Source organism: Oryx dammah, unplaced genomic scaffold, assembly GCF_014754425.2.
Source record: "Oryx dammah isolate SB20612 unplaced genomic scaffold, SCBI_Odam_1.1 HiC_scaffold_4, whole genome shotgun sequence".
In the NCBI taxonomy this organism is placed as follows: domain Eukaryota; kingdom Metazoa; phylum Chordata; class Mammalia; order Artiodactyla; family Bovidae; genus Oryx; species Oryx dammah.
In genome coordinates, this window is record NW_024070188.1 from 68,768,938 (window position 1) to 68,783,310 (window position 14,373).

General features: G+C 38.7%; 1 protein-coding gene across 12 annotated transcripts in view; it reads left to right on the plus strand.

The window, feature by feature from the left end:
• UTRN (utrophin) overlaps nucleotides 1–14,373 on the plus strand; it is a 547,129-nt gene that overhangs the window by 97,484 nt on the left and 435,272 nt on the right. For all 12 annotated transcript variants that reach the window (XM_040238622.1, XM_040238626.1, XM_040238624.1 and 9 more), the window contains one exon: nucleotides 10,651–10,712. In XM_040238622.1, the coding sequence (XP_040094556.1) occupies nucleotides 10,651–10,712 (62 nt within the window). The remainder of the gene's footprint in view (nucleotides 1–10,650; nucleotides 10,713–14,373) is intronic.

Sequence of the window (14,373 nt, forward strand, 5' to 3'; positions counted from 1 at the left end):
TTCACACTGTGGGATATGTCTTTCTTCTGAAAACTTGAGCTTCTGAGATAGTCTCCTTTATGTGAAGACTCTCTCCCATTTGCTCTAATCCTGCTTGGTATCTTCACCCAAATATCCTACTACTACTACTAAGTTGCTTCAGTCGTGTCCAACTCTGTGCGACCCCATAGACGGCAGCCCACCAGGCTCCCTGATCCCTGGGATTCTCCAGGCAAGAACACTGGAGTGGGTTGCTATTTCCTTCTCCAAAGCAGAAAAGTAAAAAGTGAAAGTGAAGTCGCTCAATTGTGTCCGACTCTTCAAGATCCCATGGACTACAGCCTACCAGGCTCCTCCGTCCACGGGATTTTCTAGGCCAGAGTACTGGAGTGGGTCGCCATTGCCAAATATCCTGCTAACCTCTAACTCATCAGGTGAAAAGAGTTTCCTTTCCTAATCCATTTCTCTTCTGGTCTTTTTTTTCCCTAATAGAGAGACACTATTGACCTTCCGGGCTTCCCAGGTGGTGCTACTGGTAAAGACCCTGCATGCTAATGCAGGAGACATGAGATGTAGGCTCGATCCCTGGCTCAGGAAGATCCCTTGGAGGAGGGCATGGCAACCCACTCCAGTATTCTTGCCTGGAGAATCCCATGGACAGAAGGGCCTGGGGCATTGTAACTCCAGTCCATAATCATCCAGCCAGAGAAAGGGCATGCATTTTTGTCTGCCTGTTCTGTTCTTTTCAGGCCTTTAAGACTGTTTGCTTCAGCTGGTCTCTTCCATGAATGCTCTCCCCACCACCATTTATATATGCTTTTAACATGTTAATTCAAGGCCTAATTCAAATGCAACTTTTTTCTTGAATTCTTCTCTGATCTCCTCCTCATCTCCACCAAGAAGAAACATTTTCCCTCTGAATTTATAAATATATTTGTACCTATTTATGGGCATCCCTGGTGGCTCAAATGGTAAAGAATCTGCTTGCAATGTGGGAAATGTGGGTTCGATCCCTGGGTCGGGAAGATCCCCTGGAGAAGGAAATGGTAACCCACTCCAATATTCTTGCCTGGGAAATCCCATGGATAGAGGCGCCTGTTGGGGTATAGTCACAAAGAGTTGGACATGAGTGAGCAACTAAAACACACACACCCCCCTAATATATTAGTTATAATTGTCCATCTGTTATTTATGTACTTGCCTCATACCTGTCTCCCAATTCTTCACACATCTCCCCTTGATAGCTTCTTAAAAGCAGCACTTGGACCTTTTTTGGGACCAATAGAATTTGTCTGGTGCTCAGTAAATGTCACCATCTGTTTCTTCGTACAATGTTTTCCTCAAAATAGATGAACAACTAATTTCCATTGAAAGAGTAGAAAATATTAAAACTAAATGATGAATGTGAGAATGACTTAGAAATATTTCCTATCCTTACTGCCTATTTCTTGGACCAGAAGTCTTACAAAATGAACAAGACCAATTTGGTCATGCCCAACTGTAAATTTCTGCTTTATTTTTGCTCAGTAATACTAGCTTCATTCATTAAACAGTCATTATTAGCCTGCAGCCTCAAAAAAAGTTCATGCAGCCTGTTTCATGGGCTTGGGGTTCTGTCCTTTTGAAGGACATGAGGTTTTAGTTGCAAGAGATGCAGCAATATTCTAGACCTGTGCAATGCAGTGTGAAGGCTGTTGTGACTGGTCCAAGCTGAGACATGCTAAAGGTATGAAATATATACTGAATTTCAAAGACAGTAAGAAAAAAGAATGTAAGATATCAATAGTTTTAAAAATATTGAATATATGTTAAAATGATACTATTTTGGATATATTGGATTAAATAACATTACTAAAATTATTTTCACCTCTTTTTTTTAAATGTGGCTACTAAAAAAATTAAAATTATGTGTCTTTCTGTTGGACAGTGCTGGTTTAGAGAAACAATTTAGTTAGACTTATAGACAGCATTGGATAACTAGAACCCTCCCAGCTCATGGCCGAGAGCAGGGCCTTCTAGACTTGCTAGATTTCAGTTGTTTAATTGATGTTGGGACATGTCTGTAAAATATTTTGGCCAACTCACATGCATTGAATAACACTAAATTCACTAGTGGGAGATTGTTTCCAACCTTCTAATTATGCCAGTTCTCAAGCCACAGAAAAAGTGCATTTCTCACATTCATTAAATTAATTAGCAAAGGCTCTGGTGTTAATGGAGACAAAGATAATTGATGCCTTTGTAGCAGCCACCTCTGGAGTTTAGCCTTTCTAATTAAATTACAGCTCATCATCTCTGGAGTGTTATCTTGGGTTGGGACAACTGTGAGCAAGCCCCTAGAGTGGTTTGCACACTGGAATGTGTGTGTCCCCTTGTGGCCAACTTTTCCAAGTTGTTTAAGCCACGTGAGGAGGCATCTTAGGTACCTGCTTTCTGCTTTCCCGTCTTTCCTTTTAGGAATCTCCTCCTATAGTTTTCAAGAGGAGGACATACTTCTTATCCTCCATCCATCTTACTGGGTTGCATTATTGTGAGGCTCCAAACACAGGGCAGTTTAGGAATGCAAAGCAAAGAACACTTCCTTAAGAATTTTTAAAATAGTCAGTGACTTAATGTATCTGCGGCCAGGCTTTGTGCCTCTTTCTGTCCTCCCATCCATCCATCCATCCATCCATCCGTCCGTCCATCCATTCATCCATCTGTTTATCCATCCACTGGTGAGAATCAGAATTCTGGATTGAGTTGTTGCCCTGGAGTACATGTGAAAGTAGTTTTAATTTTTAAAATTTTTTTGAAATTTATTTATTTGACCGCACCGTGAGGCTTGCCGGATCCTAGTTCCCTAACCAGGGATTGAATCCAGGCCCTGGTAGTGAAAGCACTGAGTCCTAATTACTGGACCACAAGGGAATTCCCTGAAAGTGGTTTTTATTTTATTTCATTTTAATTTTTTAAGATTGTAGGTTCTTTATGACCGAATCTTTAAAATCCAAATGTGTCTTTAAATAGAAAGCTAAAGTCAGACTTCCCACGTTAGAAATTATGTAGTTTGACAATGAGGAGTTAGTTTTGCCAATTATGGAATAGAGGAGACATTTTCTATAATCAAATGATCTAGGTTTGCACCTTGTTAACAATGTGCTAGGACTTATGTCTGTTTTTGTGTTTAAATTTACTATGAATATTAGTTGTCAACTTAAAAATGTGCCTGGGGATTCTTTTAGAGAATTTTCACGGAAACTTACTTGCATGGATTTTCTACATCTTGAGATATATTTTTAGGAAATAGTTTTTTGAGGGTTCGTAGACAGGGCAGGAGGAGAAGGGGATGACAGAGGATGAGATGGTCGAATGGCATCACCTACTCAATGGACATGAGTTTGGGTAGACTCCGGGAGTTGGTGATGGACAGGGAGGACTGGCATGCTGTGGTTCATGGGGTCGCAAAGAGTTGGACACAACTGAGCGACTGAACTGAACTGAACTGAACTGAAGACAGTTTTTAGAACACAATAGATCTTTATTTAGCTGGAATAAAGTGAAGAATCAAAGTTTACAGAAAAATTTTTAATTAGTCTAACTTTTGTCAATCATTAAGAAAAAATTAGTTTTCTAGATGATGACAGTGACTTATCATCTTTATGACTCATTCAGCTCCTCCTAAATAACCTCTCCTTATTGTGATATTTCCAGTGATTTTAATAAAACTCTCTTACTCTCAGGATAGAAGTCCAAAGTGAAGTGTTTTGTATGTAAAGTTTACAGTTTCTTTCTCCTTGTTCTTCTGCATTTGCAGCACATTTAATATGGTTATATCTAAGATGTAAAAAAGTTTTTCCAAAGCATACTTCCACAAAGAAGGTTTGAAACAATGCCAGGTACCTGTAGGACTTACAGACACTCTTCAGTTAAGATTAGCAGCTATATAAAAAAAAAAAAAAAAAAAAAAGATTAGCAGCTATAAGGAGTGAAAGTAGGGAAACATTCCCTCCTGTATTCCTGTGCATTCATTTGAAAAGCATGAGGAACTCATCAAGGAGAAAATAGGTAAGAGGTAAATACACTCTAGAATTAGAAGATGGACAGGAATCAACGGCTATATCAAATTCTGAAAATAATTCTCTGGGGAATAAATTAATTGTTCTGCAATCTTGTATGGATTAAGTGCAAAAGAGCTGTCGCTGAATCCTAGCTACTTTGTAGTAGCATATTTTTGAACTTGGGCTAGTTCAGAGTCTTCAGGAAATTTCGAACTTTAGGGGATTTTGCTTGGTAATTTTTGAGTTTCCAGAATGCCTTTTTATGATCAGCATCATTAAGTCATTCAGTTCAATTCAGTTCAGTCTCTCAGTTGTGTCCGACTCTTTGTAACCCCATGAATCGCAGCACGCCAGGCCTCCCTGTCCATCACCAACTCCCGGAGTTCACTCAAACTCATATCCCTCGAGTTGGTGATGCCATCCAGTCATCTCATCCTCTGTCTCCCCTTTTCCTCCTGCCCCCTATCCCTCCCAGCATCAGAGTCTTTTCCAATGAGTCAACTCTTCACATGAGGTGGCCAAAGTACTGGAGTTTCAGCTTTAGCATCATTCTTTCCAAAGAACACCCAGGACTGATCTCCTCCAGGATGGACTGGTTGGATCTCCTTGCAGTCCAAGAGACTCTCAAGAGTCTTCTCCAACACCACATTTCAAAAGCATTAATTCTTCAATGCTCAGCTTTCTTCACAGTCCAACTCTCACATCCATACATGACCACTGGAAAAACCATAGCCTTGACTAGACGGACCTTTGTTGGCAAAGTAATGTCATTAAAGAAATGCAAATACAAACCGTTACATACCACTTCACACTTACTAGGATGGCTGTAATAATAATAATTTTTTTAAAAATAATTTTAAAAAAGAAAGTGTTAGTGAGGATGTAGAGAATTTGAAACCCATATACATCGCTAGTGGAAGTATAAATTAATGCACCTGCTATGGAGAACGTTTCAGCAGTTCCTCAAAACTCTAAAGATAGGATTACCACATGACCCAGCAGTTCCACTCCTAGGAGTATATCCAGGGGAACTGAAAGCAGGGATTGGAACAGACACTAACACACAGTTTTCATTGTAGCATTATTTACAATAGCTGAAAGATAGAAACAACCCAAGTGTCTATCAACAGATGAATGGGTAAAAAAATGTGGCATATACATGCAACGACTACTACATACTATGAATAGCCACAAAAAAGAAATGAGGTTCTGACGCACGCTACAACACGGATGAATCTTGAAAACATTATTCTAAGTGAAATAAGTCAGACACCAAGGGACAGATGTTGTGTGAATTCATGTCTGTGAAATATTAAGGTGGCTTAAATGCATAGAATTAGAAAGTGGATTAGAAGTTACTGGAGCCTGGGGAAGTGGGGGAATGGGGAAGTGTTGCTAAATGCTTACAGAATTTCTGTTTTGGTGGATGAAAAATTTTGGAAATAATGAGAATGGTTGCACAACATTGTAAATGAAATTGATGTTACCAAATTGAGTACTTTAACATAATTAAAATAGCAGATTTTATGTTATATATATTCTACACAAAAACATTGACATTTTAATATACCAAAACTCATTAAATTGCGTGCTTGAAATGGCTGACTTACATGGTATGTAAATTATATCTGCAGAAAGATATTTTTTTAAAAAGGCAATCTCTATGAAGATTCCTTAAAAAACTAGGAATAAAACTACCCAGTGCCCCAACAGTCCCACTCCGGGACATGTATCCTGAGAAAACCATAATTGAAAAAGACACAGGTACCCCAATGTTCATTGCAGCCTGTTTTCAATAGTTAGGACATGAAAGCAAGCTGTCTGTCAACAGATGAATCAATAGAGAAGTTGTGGTACTTAGGTAAAATGGAATATTACTAAGCCATAAAAAAGGAACACATTTGAGTCAGTTCTAATGAGGCGGATGAACCTAGAACCTACTATACAGAGTGAAGTAAGTCAGAAAGACAAATACATATTAAAGCATTTATATGGAATCTGGAAAGATGGTACTGATGAATGTATTTGCAGGGCAGCATGAAAACAAAGACATAGAGAAGAGACTTGTGGACAAGCGGGGTGAAGGGAGAAACCACACAATATTGTACAACAATTATCCCAAGTTTGTGTTTATATTATATACATATAGATAGACCTATGGAAATACAGAATTTTGTTTTATGGTTGTAATGTTGGATTATTTTTTTTTTTACAGAAATATTATAGATTAAGATTTAAATTGAGATTTGTTTCTAGGTTCTGCTAAAAGAATTTTTGATGTGCCCTTGAGCTGATGAAGTGAAAAAAAAATTTTAGCTAGTTTCCTGGAAGATTTATCAGGCGGTTTTGTTGATGTTTCTTGCTTCACTTCTCTTACCTATCACAAAAATAAAATTCCAGGCTGGGCAGCTGCCCTTGGATCTGTGTGAGCTTGTCAAAAGCATTTTAAGAAGAGCAAAATATTTAGAGGAAGAATTTGGAAAATCAGCCTTAAGGGATTTAACACATTTTTCTTCTCCTAATTCAGTCCCGTGTTTGTCCCGCTAATGGAGAAAGGTCATTAATGGGTAAGATTTACTAAGCCAAAAAAGGCTTTCAAAAGTTAGATGTTTTCTCTAAAATTCAAATATAAAGAAAACACATGTTTGGAAACCTGAAAGAATAAATTTAGCATGTAAATTATACTCACTTAATACACATATAAATAATCCAGTTATCTGTAAATTTGTATTATCTGCTTACACATTTTGATTTTGGAAACATTAAAATAACTACTTGACTTGGAGAGTTGAACAAATTTGAGATTTGAAATTTGGTATAAATTTCTATATATATGATGAAAACAATTGATCATAAAAGCGTGATTTAGGATTTTAGTTGTCATGCTACCAGCTTTGCTAGCAAATTTTTGTCTCCCTGAAACACTTACTTGGGCCAAGGTTGTTAGCTTAAGTTTTTTTGTGGTGTGGAGGGCAGTTCTATACTAGTAAGTGTTCCAAATTTGTTACATTAAAAAAAAAAAATCTCATAATTGAAAAACTGCAGGCTAATTCCTATTCCTTTACTGAATTCATATCTGATAGAAAATAAGAGGTTTGTGTGTGTGTCTGTATGTGTGTATGTTGTGTGAAAAGGGAAATGTGAAATCAAGGCTTATGAGATGTAAATCCCCCCTTTCCCCTTTAACTGTACCAGGAAAATGAATAAAGAGAGTGTTTATATAGTTTGGAGTGTTTTTAAAAAGTTTGAATGCAAGACATTGTATCTTCTACAAGGCAGTATGTTATTTCTGATGGCTCAGGGGTGAAGAATCTGCCTGCCAATGCAGGGGACGTGGGTTTGATCCCTGGGTTGGAAAGATCCCCTGGAGAAGGAAACGGTAACCCACTCTAGTACTCTCGCCTGGGAAATCCCATGAACAGAGGAACCGGGCGGGCTGTAATCCATAGGGTCGCAAAAGAATTGGACATGACTTCACAACTAAACAACAATAACTTCATTTCATATCATTTACTTAGTTAGACATATATTCAGACTTTTATTTGAACCAAAGATAAAGACTATTATAGAAGCACTAACTTCTATTTTTCACACACATCTCCGTATGATGGGAACCTATTTTAAATAGTTGATCTCATTCTATATGTGATACAGCTAGAGGTTTTTAGCTACCATTTGGGGGCTCCCCAGGTGGCACTAGTGATAAAGAACCTGTCTGCCAATGGAGGAGACTCAGGAGACGAGGGTTTGATCCCTGGGTCAGGAAGATCCCCTAAGGAGGGCTTGGCAACCCATTTCAGTACTCTTGCCTGGAGAATCACATGGACAGAGGAGCCTGGTGAGCTGTAGTCCATGGGGTTGCAAAGACTCAGACACGATTGAAATGACTTAGTACCCACACAGTCATCATTTGAGAAGGTGACAGGTACTCATTTCTTTGTTTGCATTATCTCTGGAGAGGAACCCATATAGTATTTATTAGCTATTTTAATATATTTTTTGAAAGTAACAAGATTAAATGCTCAGAAAAGAGGTTAAAAAATGTAGAAATGTAAAAAATAAAATAGAAATAAAATGTGAAATAAAATTTGCTTCTCAGAATTTCCCAAATTCCCAAAATTCAAGGAATTATATGGAACTGAGAAAAGTAATACTTTTATGACCATTATATATATTTTTGTTCATAGCAAAATAATTGAATTTGCCATGTACTCTGAACACATATTTAAGATTAAATTCATATTAGTGGGCTGGTATAGCACTGTTCATGCTGGTGTGTGTCTTACATACTGCGTATAATCTCAGCTCTGTCTCTCTTTGATGTGATGGTCAAGGCTGGGACATTCAGAGTGTGTCAGCAAGTCCTCTTGGTTAATAAATGGCTCATATGTGGCATTGATCAGATGGTAGAAAGCCTGAAATTGAGCCTGATGCTGACTGTGTTGTCCTTTGTGAAAGGCTCGGCTGACAACACGAAGTTTCTTAGTTTTTTCATCCATTGCCCTCTTTGTGTTTCAGAGTCAGTCTCCAGTTACCTTTATGGATCTGTAGAAGGGCACTCTTTTCTGAAACTGTTGCTATATTTATTCCAGGAGTGACCTTTTAATTACAAGCTCTCCTTCCAGAACAGAATAAGGCCCAAAGATCCCACTAACTTGGTAAAGTCGTGGCTGAACTTGTAATTATGCTATTAGAGATGAGTGAGGAGGTCTGAGTTGAAGGCAGCTCTTTGAAATTGATACATTGAGGACAGAGCGCACTTGAGCCTTCTCTGTTACTGTTTTACTGTTATCGTGTGGGAAGCAGCCTGGCAGTATGGACAGTAGTGGAACAAGGTGTGTGTGTGTGTGTGTGTGTGTGTGCAGATAGTACCACAAGCTTTCTGCGTTATTCCAAGTATTCCTTACACAGCTTTTAGAACAACTCAGAGACTGTTAACATGCTCCTTTGTAGGATTTATGCCAACAATGACTGTTGCTCATTTTAACAGATAATTGAGGAGCAGTTGAAGAGGGTATGATTAGAAGTAACAGAAAGGGTACCATGGATATTTTTCTCTTGTTCACACATATACTATAATAATAATTACAACTAGAATAACAACAAAGAGGTCAATGCCAGCTCTTTGCCAAGTATTTCCACTTGTATCCACCAGCCCTCACAGTGCCTTGTAAGTGTTATTAACTCCCATTTTACATTATTTCCTTATACCTAACTAGATCACTTTGCCCATCTTCAAGAGGTTCAGGATCCTTCAGATTTTTTAAGGTCAATTTTTTATTTGTTTGACCTGGAAAATGAATTTGTAATTCAAGCCAACATTAGTCATTAAAAAAAAAAAACAAAACCAAAAAACTCCTGTGGTTTCTCTGCTTGTAAAGTGTGTAGATTCCTTTTTTTTTTTTTTTTAGGGAGGTTGTTTATTTTCAATTGGAGGATAATTGCTTTACAATATTGTGTTGGTTTTTGCCATGTAGTAACATGAATCAGCCATAGGTATATGTGTGTCCCCTCCCTCTTAAACCCTCTTCCATCTCCCATCCTCACGCACCCCTCTAGGTTGTCACAGAGCATAGGGTTTGAGCCCCCTGTGTCAGACAGTAAATTCCCACTGGTTCTCTGTTTTTCATATGGTAATGTATATGTTTTAATGCTACTCTCTCAGTTCTTCCCACCCTGTGTCCACAAGTCTGTTCTCTCTGTCTGCATCTCCACTGCTGCCCTGCAGATAGGTTCATCAGTACCATTTTTCTAGATTCCATATATATGTGTTAATATATGATATTTGTCTTTCTCTTTCTGACTTACTTCACTCCGTCTAATAGGCTCTAAGTTCATCCACCTCATTAGAACTAACTCAGTTGTCTTCCTTTTTATGGCTGAGTAATATTCCACTGTTTATATATACCACAACTTTTTAATCCATTCATCTGTCTGTGGACATCTAGGTTGCTTCCATGTCCTAGCTACTGTAAATAGTGCTATAGTGAACACTGAGGTACAGGTGCCTTTTTCAGTTATGGTTTTCTCAGGGTATGCGCCCAGTGGTGGGTGTAGATTGCTTTTAAAGATAAGATCATTAAAACTTTGTCATGTCAGTCTTAATACAGGAAAATGGGTTACACGATTACCTATACTTTATAGTAGTTTTTGTTCTATAGGAATTGTATGAAAAGGGGGGAAATCATGAGTTTCTTAGTTTTTTTGAAAAGAGAACTTCCATTTTTTGTTTTGAACATGCTATAACATTTTTGGCATGCTGAAACTGTATTTAAACAAAATGCAACAGAAAGTCTATGTGTATATGGATATATACTTTAAAAGCAAGGTCTTGATTCTTTTCTCATGAACATGGATTTAAGGGTTGGTGGCGATATGCTGAGATGTGGAGTGAGAAAGGCAGCTTCTCTGGAAAGGTGCCTGGGCCTCCCTCTGCTATGGATGTTTGTTAGCAGACTCCATACATATTGAATCCATCACTCATCACTTCATTAACTACGGATCATTGTGCCTCAGGAATTCTACTAATAGACAATGTAAAACTCTCCAGGATGGAGATAATCTTATTTAGCACCTGAGTAAAACTATAAACTCTAATATTTTTCCTTCTCTCTCCTTTTCCCTCCCACAGATGAACACAATGATGTGCAGAAGAAAACCTTTACCAAATGGATAAACGCTCGATTTTCAAAGGTAATGGAGACTTTCAAAAACTTTGATGATTTGAATGCCTCATTCTGGTTGATAGAGTTTTGTTGGAGGTGCAGTGAATTTTCTCCAGGAAATGTGACCTAACAGAAATCTTCTGAGTATGCAGATACATTTATTTTTCCTTTACTCTCTATAATAAGTTTAAATGGAAATTCTGGTATAAAAAGTTCATGGTATAAACATTCATGGTAAAAAGCTCTGTATTTTTATCTAACATTCTGTAGGGGCTTCCCAGGTGGCTTAGCAGTAAAAAATCCGCTTTCTAGTGCAGCAGATGCAAGAGACATGGGTTCAATCCCTGGGTCGGGAAGATACTCTGGAGAAGAAAATGGCAACCCACTCCAGCATTCATTCTTGCCTGGAGAATCCCATGGACAGAGGAGGCTGGCGGGCTGCAGTCCATGGGGTTGCAAAGAGCCGGACACAACTTAGTGACTAGAAAAATAACAGCATTCTCTAGATATGAAGCTGCTAGCTTGCTGCTTTGGATTCTGTGACTTCTTGGTGCATTTAGGAAATAATATCTCATTGGGAAATTTTTGTGCTTACTTAGCTAAAAAGATGATGGTTTCATTTTTGCCTGGTTAAAATCAATTTGCTGTCATTCAGGTAGCCCTTTCTACCTTGTGCAGTGTTTGGGGATTATCATACTGATAGGTCTGGCTAATAATGTTTACTGCCCTGTGATTCTTTTCTTTTGAACTTCCTGATTTATTTCCCCCAAATCTGTTCTTTCTCAGCGTTTCTAACCACTTGGATCATAATCAAGTTTTGATTAATATCTTTTTAGGAGCAAGAATGCTGAAGAGAGAAATTGATATTACTCTTTTTAAACTAGTTCTAATATAATTATTCATTGGTCATTTGAGTTGGAATTTTGTCTTCTAAATCTGAGATGGGAGAAGAATTTTTAGATTTTTTGATTATGCTGCTGCTGCTAAGTTGCTTCAGTCATGTCCAACTCTGTGCGACCCCATAGACTGAAGCCCACCACTCCTCTGTCCCTGGGATTCCGCAGGCAAGAACTGTGGAGTGGGTTGCCATTTCCTTCTCCAATGCATGAAAGTGAAAAGTGAAAGTGAAGTCGCTCAGTTGTGTCCGACTCTTCGAGACCCCATGGACTGCAGCCTACCAGGTTCCTCCATCCATGGGATTTTCCAGGCAAGAGTACTGGAGTGGGGTGCCATTGCCTTCTCCATTTTTGATTATAGGACTATGCAAAAAACTAAAGGCTTCTCAGAGAAACCCTGTTTTGGGGTTTTAAATTTTAAAATTTCTTATTTTTCCATTTGAGAATGTTGCAAAGGTCAGGAAAATAAACATTGGCATTTCTTTGAGGCAAAATCAGAATGTTTTAAGATTACTTTGAGTTGCAGTGCAGTTTAAAAGTTGTTCCACGTCCCACTATTTACAGTTCATTATTTGATTGCAGTGTATTTTTAGGTTTTCCAAGTTTTTGTTGAGGAATATTTTGTCTTGCTTCTGAGAATGTAAGGAATGTGAAAACCGCCTGACTTTGATAGAGGGTCAAGGAAGAGAATTACTCCATAATTGGTGGTTTTGTGTGTAGGATTACTCTGAAGCAGACAGAGGTGATTTTTGGTAAAATTTTATTTGTTTTGTTCAAGAGGTACAGTTAACATCTGGGTGCTTTGGATTCAACATTATTCAAAACTTTTGAAGTAATCCTCTTCATGTGGACCAGATTCTGGGCAACATGGTTTTAGGAACGGAGAGTCTATACAGGAGATATTTTATCCCAAGGGCCTCATGAGTGCTCAGTTGTGTGAGATTCTCTATTTTGACGATTACTGAGGTTAATATGGTCCTTTTCTAGACAGCGCAAGTTAGCAGACCTCATTTTTAGCAGCTTGAGTCATTGTGGAAGAATCACCTTAGAGCTGATTTTGAAGATTGATTTGAAAACTTTGTAGTGTTGATAGGCTTATATTTAAGTAACATTTGAAACTAGGTGAATTACTTTGTTCCTCTTTGTAAGACTAGAGAGACCTAGATAGTACTGTAGGACACAAAAAGAGAAGTAGAATAAAGATGACAGTTGAGCAGGAATAACTGAAAATGTTGAAGCTTATCATTATTGCCATGAATCTGACCCAGACAAGACATTCCCTTAACAGCACATGATAGACCATTGAACTGGGGTACCGCCCGGCAGACCCACGTCCTTTCCAGGTCCATACTGCTACTGCTGCTAAGTCACTTCAGTCGTGTCCGACTCTGTGGGACCCCATAGATGGCAGCCTACCAGGCTCCCCTGTCCCTGGGATTTTCCAGGCAAGAACACTGGAATGGGTTGCCATTTCCTTCTCCATAGCCATTGCTGATACACGTAAGGTTAGACTCTTGAACCGAGTGCTGCCCAAGTACTCCCTCACTCTGAGCTTTAAAAATATCCCCACTTCAGTTATTATCCTGGGACTTCTTCTTCCCTGGATGGTTCTCGGTATTTACTGATCATGTGGGTCATATACCCACCCCACCGAATTCTTTCAAGAAGTAACTCAGTATTTATCATGGGTCACTGATATCTTTGGGTGTCCCTGGTGGCTTAGACAGTAAAGAATCCTCCTGTAATGCTGGAGACCTGGGTTTGATCCCTGAGTCAGGAAGATCCCCTGGAGGAGGGCATGGCTACCTACTCCAGCATTCTTGCCTGGAGAATCCCATGGACAGAGGAGCCTGGTGGGTTACCGTCCATGGGGTTGCAAAGAGTTGGATACGACTGCACAGCATTGATATCTTTAAAAAGATCTGAACACAAAGTCCAGTAGTACTAGAATAGTTTATTTAGTGAACTTGATATTTAAATGTATACATTTATAATGTATATATTATTTTGTAATATTAAATGAAGGCTTTACTGCTGCTAAGTCGCTTCAATCATGTCCGACTCTGTGCGACCCCACAGACGGCAGCCCGCTAGGCTCCCCCGTCCCTGGGATTCTCCAGGCAAGAACACTGGAGTGGGTTGCCATTTCCTTCTCCAATGCATGAAAGTAAAAAATGAACGTGAAGTTGCTCAGTCGTGTCCAACTTGTAGCGACCCCATGGACTGCAGCCTACCAGGCTCCTCCATCCATGGGATTTTCCAGGCAAGAGTACTGGAGTGGGGTGCCATTGCCTTCTCCGATGAAGGCTTTAAGTCCCATGTAAATATTTTGCCCCAGGAAGCTTGTAATTATTAGCAAGACAATGAAATGACTAAGTAATATTATCAGTTACAGTAAACGGTCCAGTTACGTAGACTGACATGGAAGCTAAAAGCTTGTTATTGTTTTCAAGAACAATTTTTATTAAGACCACTATTAGGGTTTTTTTTTTTTTTCAAAAACTGTTTTTTTATTTTCATTTTTTATTATGGCTACTATTAAAAGATTGTTTGGAGAAAAAAATATCAAAGTAGAGCTGCCCCTCGAAACATTTCCTTTCCGATTACTTCTGATAAGAAGTCAAAGTCTAGAAGGAAATCTGGAGGAGCCTAGAACACAGTTATCAAAGGATTTATGATTATTTGGATACAAAGAGGAGAGCTCATAACTGTCACACTAAATTCCAAGCACACTGTTTCCTTTCTTCTGGTTGTTTTAATTCAGTAAGTCGGGCCTCTTCCACACTGATGATC